Genomic DNA, 20,590 nt, shown 5'->3' with positions numbered 1-20,590 from the left:
ATTTGATATTCCTCCAGGAAATGACACAGGATTGGGCACCCTTTGGGGGTTAAGTGACTCATAGATATTGGACTGAAAACAAAACAAAACAAAAAATCAATTAGAATCTAGCTAATCATCAATTATAGCACAGAATAGAGGTATTTCCAGAAAAAATGAACTCATTTCTTAATAGCTATGTAGGGATGAAATCACAGGATTTCTGAGATTTGCTTTAAAGTAATTCAGGGAAGAAAGACAGATAGGGAAGGAGGGAGGGAGAAGAAAGGACAGGAAGAGAGAATAGATGAACCAAGCAAATGTGGAGAAATCTGGATAAATGTAGAATCTGTGATGGGTTTATGGGTGTTTTTTGTGCTATTTTTTCTTGTATATATTGAAAATATTGACAATAAAAATGTTAGTAGACCTTTAGTTTTGGGCAATTTGTATTTCTTTACTTCCTTTCTCTCTCTCTCTCTCTCACTCTCTCTTTCTCTCTCTCTTTCTTTTCTTTCTGATGGAGTCTCACTCTGTTGCCCAGGCTGGAGTGCAGTGACTTGATCTTGGCTCACTGCAACCTCTACCTCCCAAGTTCCAGCAGTTCTCCTGCCTCAGCTTCCCATGTAGCTGGGATTACAGGCGCCCACCACCACGCCCGGCTAATTTTTTTATTTTTAGTAGAGACGAGGTTTCACCATATTGGCCAGGCTGGTCTTTAACTCCTTATATTTACTTCTAAATGTTAACTTTTATCTATAAATTGCAGGCTTGTCAAAACATGATGTACGCATGATGTGTATGACTGTAAAGGTTAAATGTGCTGCTTGAATGCCGAAATGATTGAAAGTGAAAACTGCTTCTGAAAAGATTTATTTCTGTCTGATTTTCAGCTAAATTCAAAGGACAGGTCACAAACATCTTGAAGAGTCTTGTAGTATCTTGAAGTATTGAACAAGGGTAGTTAAGGCATGATAACAGGCCAATTGGATGTGAAGAATGTGAGGACGTTATTGATCTTGACTATTTTGTTCATAGCTTTCTCCAATAGAGTATGTGTTTTTAAAACCACGTGAGAGGACTATATAGCCTGCATGATGTGTAGGTCTGCGCACTTTCCCTACTCACCTCCATGGAAGTTTATTTATTGAACAAACATTTGGTAGGTGCTTGTTGTGAACCAAGATACAAAGTCAAATAAGATACCAACCGTGCTTTCAAGGAGCTCACAGGCTCATGGAGGAGATAGAGAAAGAAATAGATGTAATCACACTGAAAGCTGAAAAGGGCTATAGGAATATGGGGAAGGGGAGGAACTGGTTAGCAACTATGACCCTATGATGCATCGCCTTTAAAATAATACAAGACTGGGCGCAGTGGGTCATGCCTGTAATCCCAACATTTGGGAAGGCCTAGGTGGGCAGATCACTTGAGGTCAGTAGTTCGTGACAAGCCTGACCCACATGGTGAAACCCTGTCTTTCCTAAAAGTACAAAAATTAGCCAGATGCGGTGGTGCATGCTTGTAATGCTAGCTACTGCGAAAGCTGAGGCAGGAGAATCGCTTGAACCCGGGAGGCGGAGGTTGCAGTGAGCTGAGATAGAGCCACTGCACTCCAGCCTGGGCGACAGAGCAAGACTCTGTCCCAAAATAATAATAATAATATAAAAAGGCTGGGCGCAGTGGCTCACGCCTGTATTCCCAGCACTTAAGGAAGCTGAGGCGGGTGGATCACCTGAGGTCAAAACTTTGAGACCAGCCTGATCAACATGGTGAAATCCTGTCTCTAGTAAAACTACAAAAACTAGCCAGGCATGGTGGTGGGGGCCTGTAATCCCAGCTACCTGAGAGGCTGAGGCAGGAGAATCAATTGAACCCAAGAGGTGGAGGTTGCTGTGAGCCGAGATCATGCCATTGCACTCCAGCCTGGGTGACAGAGCAAGACTCTGTCTCAAAGCTAATAATAGTAATATAATGTAATATAATATAATACAAACAGAAAATTGAAGATGGCTTAATTGGTTGTGGGTATTACAGTGGTAGAAGAGGGCTAAAATGGCTTAGTCTAACCCCATGCATGACTGCAAATAACTCTTCTGCTCTCATCTCTTTTCCGCACCCTTCTTAATAAACCTTTATATGTTTCTTATGCATCCACAGGGGTTATTGGAGCAGTGTACGTGCAGAACAGAGCCATCTCTTCACATTAAAGAGTAGACTGATGTTTAAGTCTCCTTAAAGGTTTTAGATATATCCAAGGCCAAATTATAGTTATAGGTAGGCAGCTACTTGGAGTCGGATAAAGGGTAGAGTTAGCCTTCAGTCACAGATAGAGCCTCTAAAGTTCATTTCTCAATTGATTTGGAATTCGAAGCATATTTTGTCATGGAAATAGTAGTAAGGTTTTTCATGTTACTTTACAAGTATCCCTGAAATTTTATATTATGTTATCTGACATGATACGGTTTTGTTCTATGATCTTTTATTTTCATTGCCTTCTATGTGAATTGTAGAAGCACAGTTGCTAAATAAATCCAAATTTATGTTCCATCAGCCAGTTACTTTATTCTGTAGTTCCTGATACTATACAATCTAATCAGTGTATATAATAATGCCTCATGAGAAAATACTGTCAATTTTATTTGGGGTACCTAATGATGTCCTCTGTTTAGTTGTACCATTTGCAGCTGAAATATTAAGTAGAATGAACAGAAGAGCTAGACCTGAAAAAAAACTTTCCGAAGTAAAGTCTGCTATACGTGGTGATTATTTCTTTCATAGATGTTTGCTCGCCACATTGACTATAAGAAGCAATTTTTGGCTGGGCATGGTGGCTCATACCTGTAACCTCAGCACTTTTGGAGGCCAAAGCGGACAAATCACTTGAGCCCAGGAGATCAAGACCAACCTGGACAACATGGCAAAAACCCCATCTCTCCAAAAAATACAAAAATTAGCTGGGTGTGGTAGTGTGTGCCTCAAATCCCAGTTACTCAGGGGACTAATGTGGGAAGACTTCTTGAGCCCAGGAGTTGGAGGCTTCAGTTATCATGACACTGCACTCCAGCCTGGGTGACACGGTGAGATTCTATCTAAAAAAAAGAAGCAGCAGCAATTTTTAATAATGCTGATGTGCTAGAATCAATGCACTGTAAGACACTCTACCACTTTTCCTTCTACTTCAACCTTTCCTAAACTTTAAGGACTAGGAACCTATGACACATGTGAGAGCATTTAGGTTTTGACTCCCTTATTTTGACTTTCAGAGCAACAAATCATTAAATAAAAATTATGTATATAGCCTCTTACGCGTTTACAATTAGTCCTTTACCAAGATTCCTTGAAAGTTTTCTAAAATGAGTCAAGCAAAATTCCAAGCAAAATTCCAAGCCGCTTCTTCTTGAGAAAAATCTTGAAGGAAAAAAATATTAAAATGAAAAGTAAATCACATAGATAACTTGAGTGTTTGTTTTATATTAAGACTAAGTTATTGGCACTGATATAATGGGAGGGGTCATTCACAATACTTAGCATTCAGGAGGCTGAAATTAAGCAGTATTAATACAGAGAAGCAGAAGCCTGTCATATATAGGAGTGAATGTGTCAGGAAAAAGTAAGCATTTGTGTGCTTTTTTTCAGAATGTTGCCTGTTTTATGATCAGTGCCAATTTAACACCAATGTTTTAAATAAATAACTTTCAGAACTCTGTATAGTCTTTACTGAACTAATTGTCTATATTCTGTATGTTTTATACAATTAAAGTTTTGGCTATTTTAGTTCAAGGCTTAAGTGAATCCCTTATCCTTTTAAGTAATGAAAACAAGTTAGTATTAGCTGGAGGGGGTTACTATCTGCATTTTCTGGCAACTGTTCTTATTTCTCGATATCATGGTCATATTTGTTAGTAGCTTTTTAAGTTATTTTCCAAAGGCTATACTGGGCATGTACCTTCTCTCTGCAAAGCAATGCGTAGTGTCTTTATTTTTGTTTTTCTGGGAAGAGTAGTTAATTGGCTGGGCACTGCAGCTCAAGCCTGTAACACCAGCACTTTAGGAGGCTGAGGCAGGAGGATCACTTGAGCCCTGGAGTTTTAGAACAGCTTGGCAACATAGTGAAATCCTGTCCCTACAAAAAAAAAAAAAGAAAGAAAGAAAGAAAGAAAGAAAATTTAAAAATTAGCCAAGTATGGTGGTGCATGCTTGTGGTCCTAGCTACTGGGGGTGGGAGGTCCTAAAGCAGGAGGATCACTTGAGGCCAGGAGTTGGAGGCTGCAGTGATCATGCCACTGCACTGCAGCAATCATGCCACTGCACTGCAGCCTGGACAACTCAGCAAACCTCTATCTCAAAAAGAAAAACAAAAAAAAGGAAAGAGGGAAAAAATAGTTAATTACCTTTCTTCCAACACATTCTTTTGCTTTCTTTTTTTTTTTTTCCAGCTATGCTTGAAGAAACACATCTTTTTTTTTTTTTTTTTTTTTTTTTGAGGCGGAGTCTCGCTGTGTCGCCCAGGCTGGAGTGCAGTGGTCCCGGGATTCTGCTCACTGCAGCCTCCCAAATCTCCTGCCCAAGCTGGCTCTCCTGCCTCAGCCCCTGAGTAGCTGGACTGGTTGGTGGAGCTGCAGCCACGCCGCCTGGCTCTGCTTAGCAGAGATGTTTCACCTATGTTGGCCAGGATGGTCTTACCTGACCTGTGGGATTCATGCCTGTGTTCTGCCCCAGAGATTACAGGCATGAGTCACTGCTTCTGGTCAGAGGAAATGCACTTTTAATTTGTAAGCTTCATTAGCCTCAGTCTCAAGTGTCAATCCACTATTCAGGCACTTTGTTTATTCCCTAATACAATTTAGGGAATGAAGTTATGGAACTCACATCCTCTCAACTCCTCGTGTTCCCATTGCCGATCACTGGCATTGGGGAATACTGGGAATTTTCACTACCTTCTAAACATTGCAATTGGTTGGAGTATTTTATTATCTTATTTTTTATTTATCAATTTTTTTTTTTTTTTAGAGGCAGGCAACCATAGCTCACTGCAACCTCAAACTCCTGGGTTTAAGTGATCCTTCTGCCCCAGCCTTCCTAGTAGCTAGGACTACAGGCTCAGGCCACCATGCCAGCTGATTTAACATTTTTTTTTCTTTTTTTTTTAGAGAAGGAGTCTTGCTATGTTGTACAGGTTGGTCCCGAACTCCTGGCCTCACGCAACTCTCCCACTTCTGCCTCCCAAAGCACTGGGATTATAGGCATGAGCCACCACCCTCAGCCTCAGTTAGTGTATTTTTAAGCCATGCCTATGTAACCAACATCCAGCAGTGGGGGTAAAAGGTGAAGTTTAGACTGTTCTCCAGAAACAAACAATCTTGAAATGAGACTTGCAGAGCAAAGAATTACACAAGTTTTTGTGTGCTATTCGTGAAAGAAGGGTTCTGTTTTACTGAGGAAGATTGTTCTCTTTGACTAAGTTTAAGAATCTGTGTAAAGAAGGTAGATAAACTGAACCAAGTAGGACAATGGAAGTCCCAGCTAGACTGTCCTCATATCTACTTATGTAACTATAGAGAGAAGTCTATAATTAAATTTCTAAATTTTGCAAGATTCTAAATTCTATGGGAGTTGAAGTGAAAGATCAGTGGGGAGATGGAGTCATTGGGAAACATGCTTTGGGAGAGGATGAGGCTTCTGAACCTTGCTTGAAGGGTGAGTAGAATTTGGATAGAGAGAGAGGAAAAATAGAGGAAGGTATTCTAACCTTGAGAAGCAGATAGAGAGACAGGAAGTTTGTAATGGGAGACAGGAAAAGCAGAAGAGACCAGGATAAAACAAAAGGTACTGATAGAGGAGAATCCAGGACCAGCTGTAATAGAAGAAACACAGTTCCGTGAGAGTACTGGGAAGATAAATTTATCTTAAAAGTGACAATCTGAAGATACTTCCCAAATGTTCTGACAGAGACCCAGTGGTCTCTCCAGGGAGTGGAAGAAGTGGGAAAATACATGGCTTGTTTGGGGAATAAGGTCTCTTGAGTGTTGTCTGGCGCTGGGTGTAGTCCATATAATGGGAAGTAACATTGGAAAGATAGGCAGACATTAGCAAGAAGTCAAGTCAGAAAAGTGTAGGGGTCGAACATTTATACGTGCTAATTTTCGTATGAATGTTTATATTCACTTTTCGAGGTTAGCAGCAAAGATTGCACGGAAATACAACAGCAGGCAGATCCATAAAGGCCGACATGAGGTGATAAACAGATACAATGAAAGTAAATCAGCACAAGAATCCAGAGGGATTGGAGGTTGACTGATCCTCCCTTTGTTTTTTATGGTCAAACTGCAGTCTGGAGACAGAGGAAAGTGGGAAAGTTGAAAGTGAGACCTGATTTGGCAGGAGAAAGAGTTAGGAAAAACAGGGAAAATAATGTGGCAGTAAGTTAGATTGGAGACACTTAGACTTTCCTAACTTGAATCTTTCTCGCTGACTTTCCTTCTCCATTGGCCACTTCCAAATTGGACCCTGATCTGCTGCTGGCGCAAAATTGTCACTAACCCTAGGTACAATTCTTTTATTTGCCCCTCTCAGGTCGCCTGTCGGGGATGTCTGATAAAAATCACCGGCGCCGTTCAACGTCACCCGAAAAGTCCTCTCTGACACCTGCAATGCCTTTAGTATATATGACTATGATGGCATGATAGCATTAATGTTGAATTTTTGTTTTTCCATCTGTTTCCCTTAATTGTGACAGTGCAGCTCTTCCAGAAAGAAGGGAATTTGGATCCTAATTGTCTCTATCTGGAGCACCCAACACAGTGCCTGGTACATACTAAGCCTTAAGTTAACGCTTGATGAATATAAATAAATAAGTGGGTGAGTGTGGTAGACATTCAAGTTGGGAATCTTCTAAAGTCATTAGGAAACATGAGACTGGAGCTTTAGTAATCATAGTATGAATAGGTGAGTTTTAGCCCACAGTATTGCACACCCATCCAAGCTAGAGACTAGTGCTGAGCTGTTCACTTACTCAACTTAGGGAGGCAGTTTCGGCTGTGCAAGTATGTTCAAAACACTGCCTGTTTTGGATGGAGGAAGGTGACAACACCCCTTTCACCTTTCGACTGTTCTTGAATTAACTACACATAGTGGTGGCTAACTGGTTTATTTTCATTGATAGTGAAATAATGTATTTCTTCCATGTTTTGTCCCCTCTTTGTTGCTTTCTTGTTCATTTTAGGAGCTCAAGTATGTGTTGCCCAATCTCTGATTTAAGTGATGAGCTTCTTTCCTAAATTCCGGCTATTGCGTGGCTGGGATGAAGTCTATGGTGAATATCCTGTTTTTATCTTTTGGCTACCTTTCAATTTCAAGAAAAAAAAAAATCAAGTTGGTGACGTTTATTACCCCCAGATGAGTTTCCCACGTGCATTCCCTTTCTCCTGGACCTCATGGTACTGAATGACATGTATACGTATTTGTTCACAGCCATTCTGCGAGTGAGTGTTTAGAGATAAATAGCAACCCTCCCTTCTCAAATTTCTTTTCAGAATTTGAGTAATAGTTTCAGGTAGTTGTAGGTACACCTTTCTCAGCAAAGATCTGTGTTCACGGTTTATGTATAGTTAAATGAGCTGGTGGAGTGGCTCTCACAATGCATTGTTAGTCTCAAACTCCTGTAATTTAGGGACACTTCATAGGCATAAGATTCTTCTATGGGTGACGCCCTGAATTCATACCCAGTTGTATTGACTATATCTTTATGAAACAAACAAGGTTTTGTTTGCTTTTGTTTTATTCCCTTATTGGAAAATCTGTTTTCCTGTGTCTTATATGTTTAGTGAAGGAGGGCTGGCTTTCTCTACAGCTTTCCCTTTTCCTTTACAGAAATGGCAGGCATAGGAGCTAGGGAGGAAACAGAATTTGGGACAGATTAAAGCGCTTTGCAGATGAACAAATTCAGAAAAGTGTAGATCTATTTTATTTCTTTTTTGATAAGTATTAAAACTGCTGAGTTTAAATGGAGGAAAAATATATTTCTATTTCTTTGAGTGTCCATTCTCTTTCTCTCTCCCTCTCTCTCATCATGTAAATAAAGTCCACTTTTGTGTGGTGGCACACATCTGTAGTCTCAGCTACTCAGGAGGCTGAGGTGTGTGAGATTGCTTTGACAGAAGATTGGAGGCTGCACTAAGCTGAGACTGCATTCACTGCCTGATGACAGAGGAAACCCTGTCTCAAAAAAAAACAAAAAAAAAAAAACAAAAAAACAAATACATAAAGTCCATTTTTGTGAGAAGACAGACTGGGTGAGTAGTATACTTTTGAAAAGCCTTGCCTGTAAATCACATATTGTGAAATTGGAGTTAAACTTTTATTCAGCAAGTAATACTTTCTCTTCACCTTTTTCCAGTACCCGTGAAACAATTTGCAAATTAGGAGGAATGTGACAATATTGACAAGCTGTTAGCTATTTTGAAAAGTGATCCTAAATTATTTAAAGAAAAATTGTTGTTTATTCCCATCTGCTCTTCAAATTGTGTTTAGAAACTGGTCTTTGAAGGTCTCAAATTTAGCCATGGATTGCAGGTGACAGGTTTTCCCCTTAGGGCCCATCCTTCTTAAATTCTACTTTAACGTGCTTGTGTAGTTTTTATATATGAGAGAGACCTATTATACTCTGTAGTCAGTAATTATAGGGAGATGAGATAACTTTTTATTTATCCCATGTAAAAGGCTATTAGTAGAACTAAGGTCATTATACAGCTCTACAAAATTAACCCAGGCATTCATTTATTGCCTATTTTCTTTCATGAAGGATTTGAAGTTGCTGTGTAATACTTCATAGTCACAGTATGCTGTCATATATACCATCTGTAATCTTCATTAGGCCCTGGAGGAAGTAGTATTATCACTATTTTCAAATGAGGAAACTTAGGCTGAGACAGAGTAATTAACTTAAGCCTGACACATTACTAGGGAATAGCAGAACCAGAGCAATAATCGATGCCTTCTAATTTCACGTCCCACAGTCTTTCTTCTGTTAAAACATACTACCTCCTTGGGCAAGGTACAACACCTTGGTGTACTGGTACTTGAGATGACATGAAGTGTCTACAGGGCAGTATTGATATCGCACCGTACTTGTTTTGTGAAATCCATCCGATGTTATAGTAGCTTTAAGAGAAAAAAGTCCTATAGTACACTGAATGCCCCATGAAGAGGAATAGAGCTTCTGTTATTTTAATTTGTAAGATTTTAATTTTTTAATATCTTTAGTCATTCCCAAGTTACTTAATGTGATGTTTTCTCCCAAGATAGTACTTTACTGCTTGATTTCCTTAAAGACACCATCAAGTATCTGTCAGTGTTAAGGACAGACCATTTTTTAATTCATAGTGGCATAAAGAAATCTACATTAAACAACTTTATTTTAAGCTCCAAATAGCAAATTTTACAATTGTAATTCTTATCTACTAGAGCATATATTGTGAGCTTTTTAAATTTGGCTTCATATTTTTTAGTCTTGGCCCAGGTACTTCAGAGTAGCATTTCTTTATTTCCTTTCAAATTGAATCTGCTAATAATTAAATGAATATGGGTTTGGCTTAAATTGAAAGTCCTGCATTGGAACTGTTCTGTTATCCCAAAACAATCTTGTCTGGAAGTACGGTTTTGAGGATATGTGCATGTTCCAGTTTCTTCTTTTTGTTCTTACTGAAGTGTGTCTCTTTAATGTCCCAATAGATGGAAAATCTGAGTTGTATGTGCAAAGTCACTTTAGGCTTTTTAAAGGCAATTAGAAATAAGAGCTTAGGTCCGGCGCCGTAGCTCAGGTCAACCCATACTTTGGAAGCTCGGTATCGGCGAGACGCAGGTCAGAACGAAACCATCCTTGGCTAACACGGTGAACTCCGCCTCTCTACTAAAAAATACAAAAAAAACTAGCTGGGCTGGTGTGCGTACCAAGTCCCAGCCACCAGGAGGCTGAAGCAGGAGAATGGCGTGAACTCGCTGGAGGCGGAGTTTGCGAGCTGAGATCCGCCACTGCACTCCAGCCTGGGTGACAGAGCAAGATTCCGTCTCAAAAAAAAAAAAAAAAAAGAAAGAAGAAACTTGAAAATTTTAAAATATATATATATTTATAATGCACTGGATTAATTTTTGGAGTAAACTGGTGCCCTAAAATCATTTCTATGAGATCTAAGCATTTCTTAATTAATTTTTATTTTTACTTTTTTTATTGAGACAAGGTTTTGCTCTGTCATCCATCCTGGAGTGCAGTGACGTGCTCATAGCTCAGTGCAGCCTCTACCTCCCGGGCTCAATCGGTCCTCCCACCTCAGTTTCCCAAGTAGCTGAGACTAGAGGCATGCACCACCACCCACGATGCCCAGTTAACTTTTTGTATTTTTGGTAGAGGCCAAGTTTCACCATGTTGCCCAGGCTGATCTTGAACTCCTGAGCTCAAGCAATCTGCCGCCTCCACCTCCCAAATTGCTGGGATTACAGGCATGAGCCAGCACTTGCTAATTTTATAGGAAGAAGAAAAGAACTGCGTTTCTGGCCACTCTGAGAAGAAACTAATAATCCTTAAAGTCTCTAGAGACTTTTTTCTTCTAAAAAAAGGATATTTTTCCCTTTTATTGCAGTCACTAATTCACTCTGTGTCATATTGTAATTATTCATGTTTGCTTCAGCAGATTGTAAATTCCTTGAGGGCAAGAACTAGGCATATAGCAGATGCCTAAAATATTGGTAAAATTGTTTGAGAAATGGGGGGAGGGCATGTTGGGAAGAAAGAGATGTCTACAGGATTTAATCAGAGCCAAACTGGTCAGCAGGGATAAGCGGGGCGGGGGGCAGGAGTGGTTTATGTCCAGAACCATCTTATCTAATTTCTTTTTCTTTTTTTTTTTTTTTTTTTTTTTTTTTTTTTTTGCAGTGATGCACTGATGGCTCACTGCAGCCTCGACCTCTCAGGCTCAAGTGATTCTCCCACCTCAACCTCCAGAGTAGCTGGGATTACAGGCACGCACCACCACTCCTGGATAATTTTTGTATTTTTGGTAGAGACGGGGTTTCACCATATTGGCCAGGCTGGTCTCGAACTCCTGGGCTCAAGTGATCTGCCCGCCTTGGCCTCCAAAAGTGCTGGGATTACAGACATGAGCCACTGCACCCAGCCCTAATTTTCTTTTGCATAGAAGTGATATGGTAGTGTGAGAATAAGCTCAGTTGTATGGGTTTCTTTTAGTTGTTTTTTACCCACATACTTTAAATTATTACTGGCTCACAATCTGCCCAAACTGAAAAGGACCTTTAGAGGTACAGGAGAGAGGCCACGTGTTTTAGATTTCTGAGATGGTCTTACTTTTAAACTTTCTGTGCCGTTATTCTCCATGGTATAATTCATGAAGATGTGTAATAATTTTTTATTGAAAACATGATTGTTTGAAAGGTGTGAAGAAAATTGGAATAAATCCTATGTCGTATTTTTGTAATGGGGAGTGTTGAACATATTAGTGAAACAGAATATTTTTAGAGTTACTACTATTCGTTTGCATTTAACTTATGAATTTTTTTTAAAAAATTTTTTTTGGAGATAAGGTCTCACTGTGTTTCCCAAGCTGGTCTCGAACTCTTGACCTCAAGCAATCCTCCCGCAGTGCTGGGATTGCAGTTCTTTTTATTCTTGATCTTTAAAATGCCTAACTTCAGGTCTGAGCGTGGTGGCTCATACTTGTAATACCAGCACTTTGGGAGGCTGAGGTGGGTGGATTGCTTGAAGCCAGGAATTCAAGATCAGCCTGGGCAAAATGGTGAAACCCCATCTCTACAAAAAATACAAAAATTAGCCAGGCATGGTGGCCTACGCCTGTACTCTGAGCTACTTGGGAAGCTGAGGAGGGAGGATCACCTGAGAGGGAAGAGCCTGGGAAGTCAAGGTGGCAGTGAGCCGTGATCGCACCACTGCACTCCAGTCTGGGCGACAGAGTAAGACCCTGTCTCAACAAACAAACAAACAACAACAACAACAAAAACCACAAAGCCTAACTTCATTACTAACTTACGAACCTGCTTTTCCTCATAGATCCTGTGATTACTCTGAAAGGTATTTTCATCCAACCTGTCTACTGAGAAGTTATCCATCTTTAGTGGCATCTTGATATCATAGGTAAGAAAAATGAATAGGCGAGCTTTGTTTTATATCTTTTTTTAAGAGTCTAGTGTTATTTATTTTATATTATTTTATTTTATTTGAAACAGTCTCACTCTATCACCCAGGCTGGAGTGCAGTGGTGCGATCTCGGCTCACTGCAACCTCTATCTCCCAGGTTCAAGCAATTCTCCTGCCTCACTCCGCCTCCCGAGTAGCTGGGATTACAGGCATCCGGCTACTTTTTGTATTTTCAGTAGAGACGGGGTTTCACCATGTTGGTCAGACTGGTCGGGAACTCCTGACCTCAAGCAACCCACCTGCCTCCACCTCCCAAAGTGCTGGGATTACAGGCGTGAGCCACTGCGTCCGGCTGATGGTTTTATTTAATTTTTAAAACACCAGTCACTACATGTGTCTGTTACATTATGGTAAAAACTTAGCTAATAGCATCATATGGTCATTTTAAAACTTCTCCAGGATTTGAGAAACCTGAATGTGAATTCCAGTCCTGAGAGTCCAGGTCTTCTAATAAGAAAAAAAGGAGATTAGAATATGTAGCTCCTGGGACTATTGTGAGGGTTCAGGATATTAATATGCAAATGAATTTGTATAATGTATTAATAGTACTTGATGTATAGTTGTTGAAGGGATTAATTTTATTAAAGTTCTGTTTTATTGAGTGCCTTACTATGTGCCAGGGGCTGTGATAAATTCTAGAAATAGCAACAATTCTGTGAAAAAGATAGATGTGGCCCAGCTCTCTTATGAATCCCTCCCTGCCACTTCCAGCCCCTACCTCTTTATACCGAGCATTACACTTCTTGGCCAAAACTTGAGTTGGTGAGTAATTTGTTGCCTTTTAACAAAATGTCTAAAAGGGATAAATATAAGATCTCAAAATGTATTTTGTATAGTTTGTGAAATTTAACCCATAGTTTACTTTTTTTGGAAAGGCAACATCTTTAGGGCAGTGGAACTACTCTATGTAATACTGTAATGGTGGATATATGTCATTATATATTTGTCCAAACCCACAGATTGTACAACACTAAGAGTAAACCCTAATATTCACCAGAGTCTTAGGGTGGTAATGATGTAAGTTCATCAGTTGTAACAAATGTACCACTCAGGTACAGGATGTTTTGGTCAATGACTGATCAAATATCTGATAGTAGTCCCATAAGATTATACTATATTCTTACTGTATGTTTTCTATGTTTAGATATACGGATACCATTGTGTTACAATTGCCTAGAGTGTTTACTACAGTAACCTGCTGTGCCTTTTGTAGCCTAAGAGCAATAGGCCATACCGTATAGCCTATGTGTGTAGTAAGCTATACCATCTAGGTTTGTGTAAGTGCACTCTGTGATGCTTGCACAATGGCAAAATCACCTAACAATGCATTTCTCACGACACGTCTCTGTCTTTAAGCAACATGTGGCTGTATATGGGAACTCTCTGTAACTTCTGCTTGATTTTGCTGTGAAACTAAAACTACTCTAATAATAACGTCTATTGGCCGGGCACGGTGGCTCACACCTGTAATCCCAGCATTTTGGGAGACCGAGGTGGGAGGATCCCTTGAGCTCAGGACTTAGACACCAGCTTGGGCAAGGTGGCAAGACCCTGTCTTTACAAAAAAGAAAAAGAAATAAAGAAAAATACAGTCTACCAAAAAAATAAATCAGAAGAGAGAAAAAACCCAAAGCAAAAAAGGAGAAAGCAACATGTAATCATTTTCATTTTTCTTCATCCAAAATTATTGTTATAATAGGTTTGTATTTGGAAATTATCTACTGTGATACAGACCTCCTCTCTTTATTGCCAGAATCAGCAAGGTTTTTCCATATAGGTTCAGATCATAAATATTGTGTGCCAAGAGGTAAAATCAAGAATATTATGATATTAATATCAAGGATATAATATATTATTTCTAAAAGTTTTTATTGACAAAATTCAAAATATAATAATTGAGTATAATTTTTTGGTAATACAATTCTGATGAGAAGAACAGAATTCTTTTTTTTCTGGGATAACATTTCACTTAATTGGGTTCAAAGTTAATGTGCCCCATCATCAAAATTGACTGCAAAAAATTTCCTTTCATAACCATATCCAGCTTGAGGTCATACAAAAACAACTGGTGATCCAGTTTTGGCCCACAGGCCATATGTAGTTTGCCAATCTTTGTTCTATTAGTTAAATAGATCAGTAAGGCCAAATTGGAAAGGGTGTATACTCAGATAATATAATAGTTTACATGCATAAGAATGTGTATATTAGCACACATGTGCATTTTTATATCAAAACCAACTATAATTTGCTTTGTTTCCTCTTTATTTCTCCTTTAATGAGAGTGATTGATAGGTGTCAGTGTACTCTTTGAAAATCAGTGTTTTCACAGTGAATGATTCTAAAGTGGCTTAATAGGAAAATGATATTTTCCGTGAATCATTGGTCACATAATTTTGACCTTTAGCTTTGGCTCGTATAACCAAGAATTTCTATTATGTAGCTTTTTCCTGTCACTGCTGGGTACTTTGGCCCTTCCTTAAACTTTTTGAATGTAATTTAAGATTTTGTCCTTAGAAGGAAAATTCAGAAATATTTTTTCTCAATAAATTTTGGTAAGTGATGACTTCTCACTTCTTTGTTTTCTTTATTAAAGCTGTACATAGGGACATGGTAACCTATTCAGATTGTTTTAGTAGTTTGAAATTCTGTTTAAATTATCCCTAAGATGAGAACTTAGCAAGAGTGCTTATATTTATCACAATTATTTTAAATCTGAAACCTTTTCGGTTTTTTTTTTAGATCTTTAAATGGATGAGATGGCTACCACTCAGATTTCCAAAGATGAACTTGATGAACTCAAAGAGGCCTTTGCAAAAGTTGGTGAGTATTTTTTGTAGTAAAACTATAGGGAAGCAATATTTATTTGGTCCCAAAGTTATTTCTCTAAAAATATCACGTGAATGGTTAATCAAAAACATTACAGCAACATAGTTAAAATAGATGAGATAAAGTTTTGGAAGCTATACTTAAAATTGTTTTATTTATTTATTTATTTATTTATTTATTTATTTATTTATTTGGTCAAGAGTGGTAGCTGATATTATTTCCAATTTTATATAGTATTTAATATGGTCAAATTTTTTAGACCACAGTTCCAATCCTTAACGGGTGACTGTTATGTATGGTTCCTGAAATTTCCATGCCAAATTTTAGTTATTATATTTTGTATCTCATATCTTTCTGAAGAGGTTTGAAACTTTCACCATATTCTCAAAGGGATATGTGACCCTCGAAAACATTAGATGATGTTTTACCCTTCCCTAATTAGTTTGGCGTTATTGCCTTTTTTATGGGTTTTCTGAGCCTTGGATAATGCAGATCGTTCTACCTCGCCATGTTAAATTATAGCTTCAGTATAAGATGAGAAGGCATAGCATGCCATTTGATTTATCCTTTATCATCATATAACATGCGTTACAATTGAGCAGCTATGGAATATAAATATGGAATATTTACATTCCAAATTTTAGTGCTCAGGTCAAGTCTATAGACAGTAATGAGAAAACAGGGTAAGAACAGACTACTTATGTAAATACATGAATCAGCATGTGCTTAGAGAGGTAGATTATTATTATTTGGTATCTCCTTGACTAAAGGGTACAGAATTAGCTCATATAATGATTTGTTATATAAATCAGAATTTGCCATTAGACCTGTGTTGAAAATCCCATTAGTGAAAAATGAGGAAATATCCACTTCTGTTCCCATATATTTATGATCAACATTTTCTATGAAATCATTCAGTAGTAGCAGTGTACCTTGGGAAGAATAGTGACCCCAGCCAGAGTGACCATTCATAATCCCATCAAAATTTTAAGTAGAAAAAACTGAATAGTCCTGAATCTAACATGATTGTGTGTGTGTGTGTGTATAAAAATAGCAGTTAATTAACTTGCCATGGATACCACTTACTGTAAGAAAAATGCTACATAGTTTAATATATAACAGCAAGTGAATTCTTGGCTGCAAGAGTTTTTTTTTTTTTTTTTAATGTCTCTCATTCTGTCAAAATAGTCTTATAATTGTTTTAGGAGTGCATTTGTTGAACCTTTTTTAAAATTTATATTCATCTTTCAACATTAGCAGCAGCTTAATTTGTTCTTTATGAATAGAATTTCGGAGTAGACACCATGCCCTATTAAGTACTCATCTCCTCAAGTAAAAGCTGAATACAGGTCTTGTCCTCACATACAGCATCTTGGAAATAATTATGTGCAATATTCCTTAAAAATTAAAGATAATTCAGATATTATTTACCTGATGAGACTTGGAATACATTTTACAAGTAAAAGAACTTCATTGTCCCTTAAAAGCTTAATGACATAAAGAGGATTGACCAATCATCTTCATAGTGGAAGCAGTTAAATTGTATTAAGTAAGGAATCAATGAGAAGTTTGACTGCAAGAAAAGGTCATTGTGGAGCTATTGTTTAAGTAGAGTTTAAGATAGGCGTACAGTTTGCCAACGCCCCTGCCAGGCATATGTTCCTAACATACTCAGGCTCTTATTACTATATATGCTGTAAAGAATTCTGGAATCCAGAATTCCTGCCTGTTGTGAATATTATTCTTTTGTAGTGTCCACTCAGTATCTAGCATAGTGTTGCACACATGTTAAGTTCTCAGTAAATATTTCACTGATTGAAACCCAAGGAACTATATACATGTAGCCTTTTGATGTACTGGGATTTTTGTCATTATCAACTATACATTCAGAGGGCCTTTGTTGTGAAGATTTTCATTACAGTGGAATTTATTATGAAAGGTTTTTGCCATTAAATTGTAGCATATAAAATTTATATGTATTTTTCAGCATAATAATGCTTGTGTGTACTCCATCTTTTAGAAACTCATTTAAGGACCCAGCAGTCTTTCGATTTTCTTTAAAAAAATCTTTGTAGTTTTAAGTTGTTGTTAGTTACAGAACCCTCAGGCAACTGTCAAAGGTGTTACAGAAATTTTTTTCCTAATTCAGGGACACTTTATTTTAAAAACAAGCTCTATAACTTATTATCCTGTGAAGGACAGTTTTTCCTTTTTGTGGGGGTGGGTTGGCAGAGAATAGGAAAGACTACTTTGTCTCAGTTCGATTGCAACAAAATATGGAAATCATTAGATGATTTTCCCCATCTATTAACAATAATAGCCTTGATTATCTCCTTAGAAATTCAGCAAAATCATAGCGTGTGGAGAAAATCTCTGTAATTACTGCTAATCATAGGTTTTGTTCAATCAATTAATAGTGCTTTGAAACTCTCTTTACTAGCAATAAATTGAGTATTAGAATTTAAAGTTCTCTTTTCACTCACTTTCTGCACCTGCTTAGTTTTAATCTCCAAGCTCATATAATTATTTTAATTTTCTCAACAATTGTTTCCCGTGCTTCCCAGTAGCAGAAACGTTAGTTATCAATTTTTATACTTCATGATGTTTCCATTTTAATTTAAATGCTGGAATACATAACTTTTTCTAAAGAAGAATAAATAACATCTTTCAAAACACTTAGGTATTAATATTTTACCATCTAGAAACTGTCTTTTACATTCTAAGCCTTTAATCTTGCTATGGAAGCTAGTGGTCATTTGGATGATTACTTGTCATAAAGAAAAATTCATGTAATGTAAATCTTTGCAGAGTTGCTTTAGTACTGCAAACACTTACCTGGCCTTGCCTTTTTTCCCTCCTGAGCACTCACTACTGAGGTTTTTTAAACATGAATTCAGCACTTTTGAAATAAAAGAATAATGGGGTTTCTTAAATGACTAGGAATAGTATGGGTGTATTCCTTTGAGGTTTCCCACCAAACTAAGCAAGAAAAAAATTGGTTGTGGTGGTTGTAGCTATACCAGACTCCTCTCATCCCGGGAAGTTGAGTTGTTTCAAATTTCTTGATATTCTCTAGTATATAAAAAACACTCGGCCGGGCGCTCCTGTAATCCCAGCACTTTGGGAGGCCAAGGCGGGCGGATCACGAGGTCAGGAGATCGAGACCATCCTGGCTAACATGGTGAAACCCCGTCTCTACTAAAAATACCAAAAAATGAACCGGGCATGGTGGCGGGCGCCTGTAGTCCTAGCTACTCGGGAGGCTGAGGCAGGAGAATGGCATGAACCTGGGAGGCAGAGCTTGCAGTGAGCCGAGATTGTGCCACTGCACTCCAGCCTGGGTGACAGAGCAAGACTCCGTCTCAAAAAAAAAAAAAAAACAAAAAACACACACACACACACACACACACACACATCAGGATGATGCCACACAAAAAAAAGTGCTTTAGTTTAATTTACTTTTAGTATTCAATAAAACTACACCAGTGCATATTTGTTTAATTATGCCTTAAAACAAAAACAAAACTATAGCCCATCTAAAAAAAATGAAACTAATCAGTGCTCTTTCATTGTGCCATCTGGTTAATTATATATGGATTATTAGAAGTGAAGGTCTTGGGATAGTCGGAAAACCATGTTTCCAAGGTGTGGAAGCTAGTGAGGAGTACACATGTGTGGGTGCATGGGTAAAAGCAAGAGCACACGTGTGTGTGAGAACACAGATGTATTTTTAAAACGAGAGTTGCAGCAGGGGAAAAATGATGGCCAAACTGCTGGAAATTTTGAGTCAGAAAAGGACTGATAAACATTTTTGATTAGCTGGTCTCACCCTCTAAACTTGTCTAGCCTTCTGCTGTACTTGACCTCCATCTTTGGAAATCCACTAGTACAGTGAACTCTAACGCAGCAACCTCCAGTCTACCCTTAGCTGGAACTCATTAAACTGCCTCTTATATTTGCTGCAGTGAGCTACCTCAAAAGGTATAAGCTGTGAGAGGCAAACCTCATGTTTAACTAAGCATCTGGAGATGTTTAGCAGCTGCCTTTTCTAAGGTTTTAATGCCTAATGAAAGCTTGATTTTACTGCTTAGATCTTAGGATGGAATATAGTTTAAATTCTTCTGCCCAAGTCTTTTGACCGAGTCTTTTAAATCAGTATTTTGTGAGTTTTCATGGGCATTCAGGATTGTGTATGTATGTATGTAAACCCATTATTGTTAGATAAATAGATTCCTTTTGTCATTTCTTTAGTGCAGAAAATTTGTAGAATATGTTGGTCAAACCAAATTGAACTTTTAAATCCAACTTTTCCGAAAGGATATGCATCTGCACTTGATAGGCTTTCTTCTTTAAGTCCTAATGAGCACTGTCCTGAGTGGGCTAATAGAGAGGTCGCATGTGTGTTGCAGATTAGGGCACACAATATGTAACCTCTTCATAAAGAAAGACACCAGATTTAGACAGATTCAAGGATGTTTAAAGCAACACACACACACACACACACACACACACACACAACCTGAGCGTCAAAGAAAATCCCAGTCTTTATTACTGTCAAATTTATAAGACAAAATAGCACCCCAAAAGACGATTTTGAAGTGATAGATTGCAGCACATACCACCTGGACATGGGCAGTGTAAAACAGCAGCTAAAATCAAAACCACTTGGATTCTGGCTTAGCTTTCTCCAGACAAGTACTTAAAATAGCTTAAATAACAGGATGCAAGGGGAGGGAAAACATTTCCTTTTAAGGATATGCATTCTTGGTGTGATTCAAACTTCTGCAGGAACATGGCTGTGTAATAAGTTTATTTACTTTAAGGTTTACTTAGGGGAGGGCGGTGGGGGAGTTAAATGGTATTTAAAATAATACTTGGTAAAAGAGAATAATGAGGTTTCCTTTAAAACAAAATGCAGATGTGAACCTCCATGTGTCATCAGAGAGAGAGAGAGAGAGAGAGAGAGAGAGAAAATACTCCTTGTAACAGTTGGTTTTTTTTCTGATGAATTCAGTGGTCAATATGAAAAATGGGCCTGTCTGGTGCAGCATTGAGTGCTGCTTAGTGATTTTTTTAAGTATCATAATTTTCTTCTTTTAAAAAAATAACACTTTGTCAATTTACTCAAATTTAACCCTTTACTTTCTGCCAGAATTGTGTTCAGTGATAAGGTAGAGTTTCCTTTATCCAGCTTCTCCTTAACGTCCACCCATACTGACCATATTTTCTAAACCAAAAGGTTGAGACGTGCTGGCATTGAAACTGCTCTGCATAATAGAGGCAGTATGGTAATTTATGTCTACTTTATCAGCTGGTTGGAAACTATGATGCTGGAACAGAAGAGTCTTCAAAACACAGAGCCTTTCCCACTCCATACCAATGTATAGTTAATGAGAAAATGGCAAGTGAGCCAAAAAGGAGTTGCAGAATATTGGCAGCATGAATGAGAAAATAAAGGACTGCCATCATGCCTGGTGGTTATGATTTTAATATCTAGTTGTTAAAACGACTTCCAATCTCGGTATGTGTATTTTGGGTCAGTTTACTATTAAATTCTCA

At 38.1% G+C, this 20,590-nt stretch overlaps 1 protein-coding gene across 6 annotated transcripts in view; it reads left to right on the top strand.

Annotated features, from left to right (window-relative positions):
- Nucleotides 1-20,590, top strand: part of PLS3 (plastin 3) — an 87,031-nt gene that overhangs the window by 32,872 nt on the left and 33,569 nt on the right. For 4 of the 6 annotated variants that reach the window (XM_009198170.3, XM_009198166.4, XM_009198168.4 and 1 more), the window contains exons 2-3: nt 12,059-12,142; nt 14,945-15,025. In XM_009198170.3, coding sequence (XP_009196434.1) covers nt 14,953-15,025 — 73 coding nt within the window. In that variant the 5' untranslated portion in view covers nt 12,059-12,142; nt 14,945-14,952. The remainder of the gene's footprint in view (nt 1-12,058; nt 12,143-14,944; nt 15,026-20,590) is intronic. The other 2 variants (XM_003918172.4, XM_009198169.3) reach the window with 1 other exon arrangement.

This window comes from Papio anubis, chromosome X (assembly GCF_008728515.1).
Source record: "Papio anubis isolate 15944 chromosome X, Panubis1.0, whole genome shotgun sequence".
NCBI classification, from domain to species: Eukaryota; Metazoa; Chordata; class Mammalia; order Primates; family Cercopithecidae; genus Papio; species Papio anubis.
The sequence above is the reverse complement of the archived record's forward strand: the minus strand, read 5'-3'. Positions and strand labels throughout refer to the sequence as shown.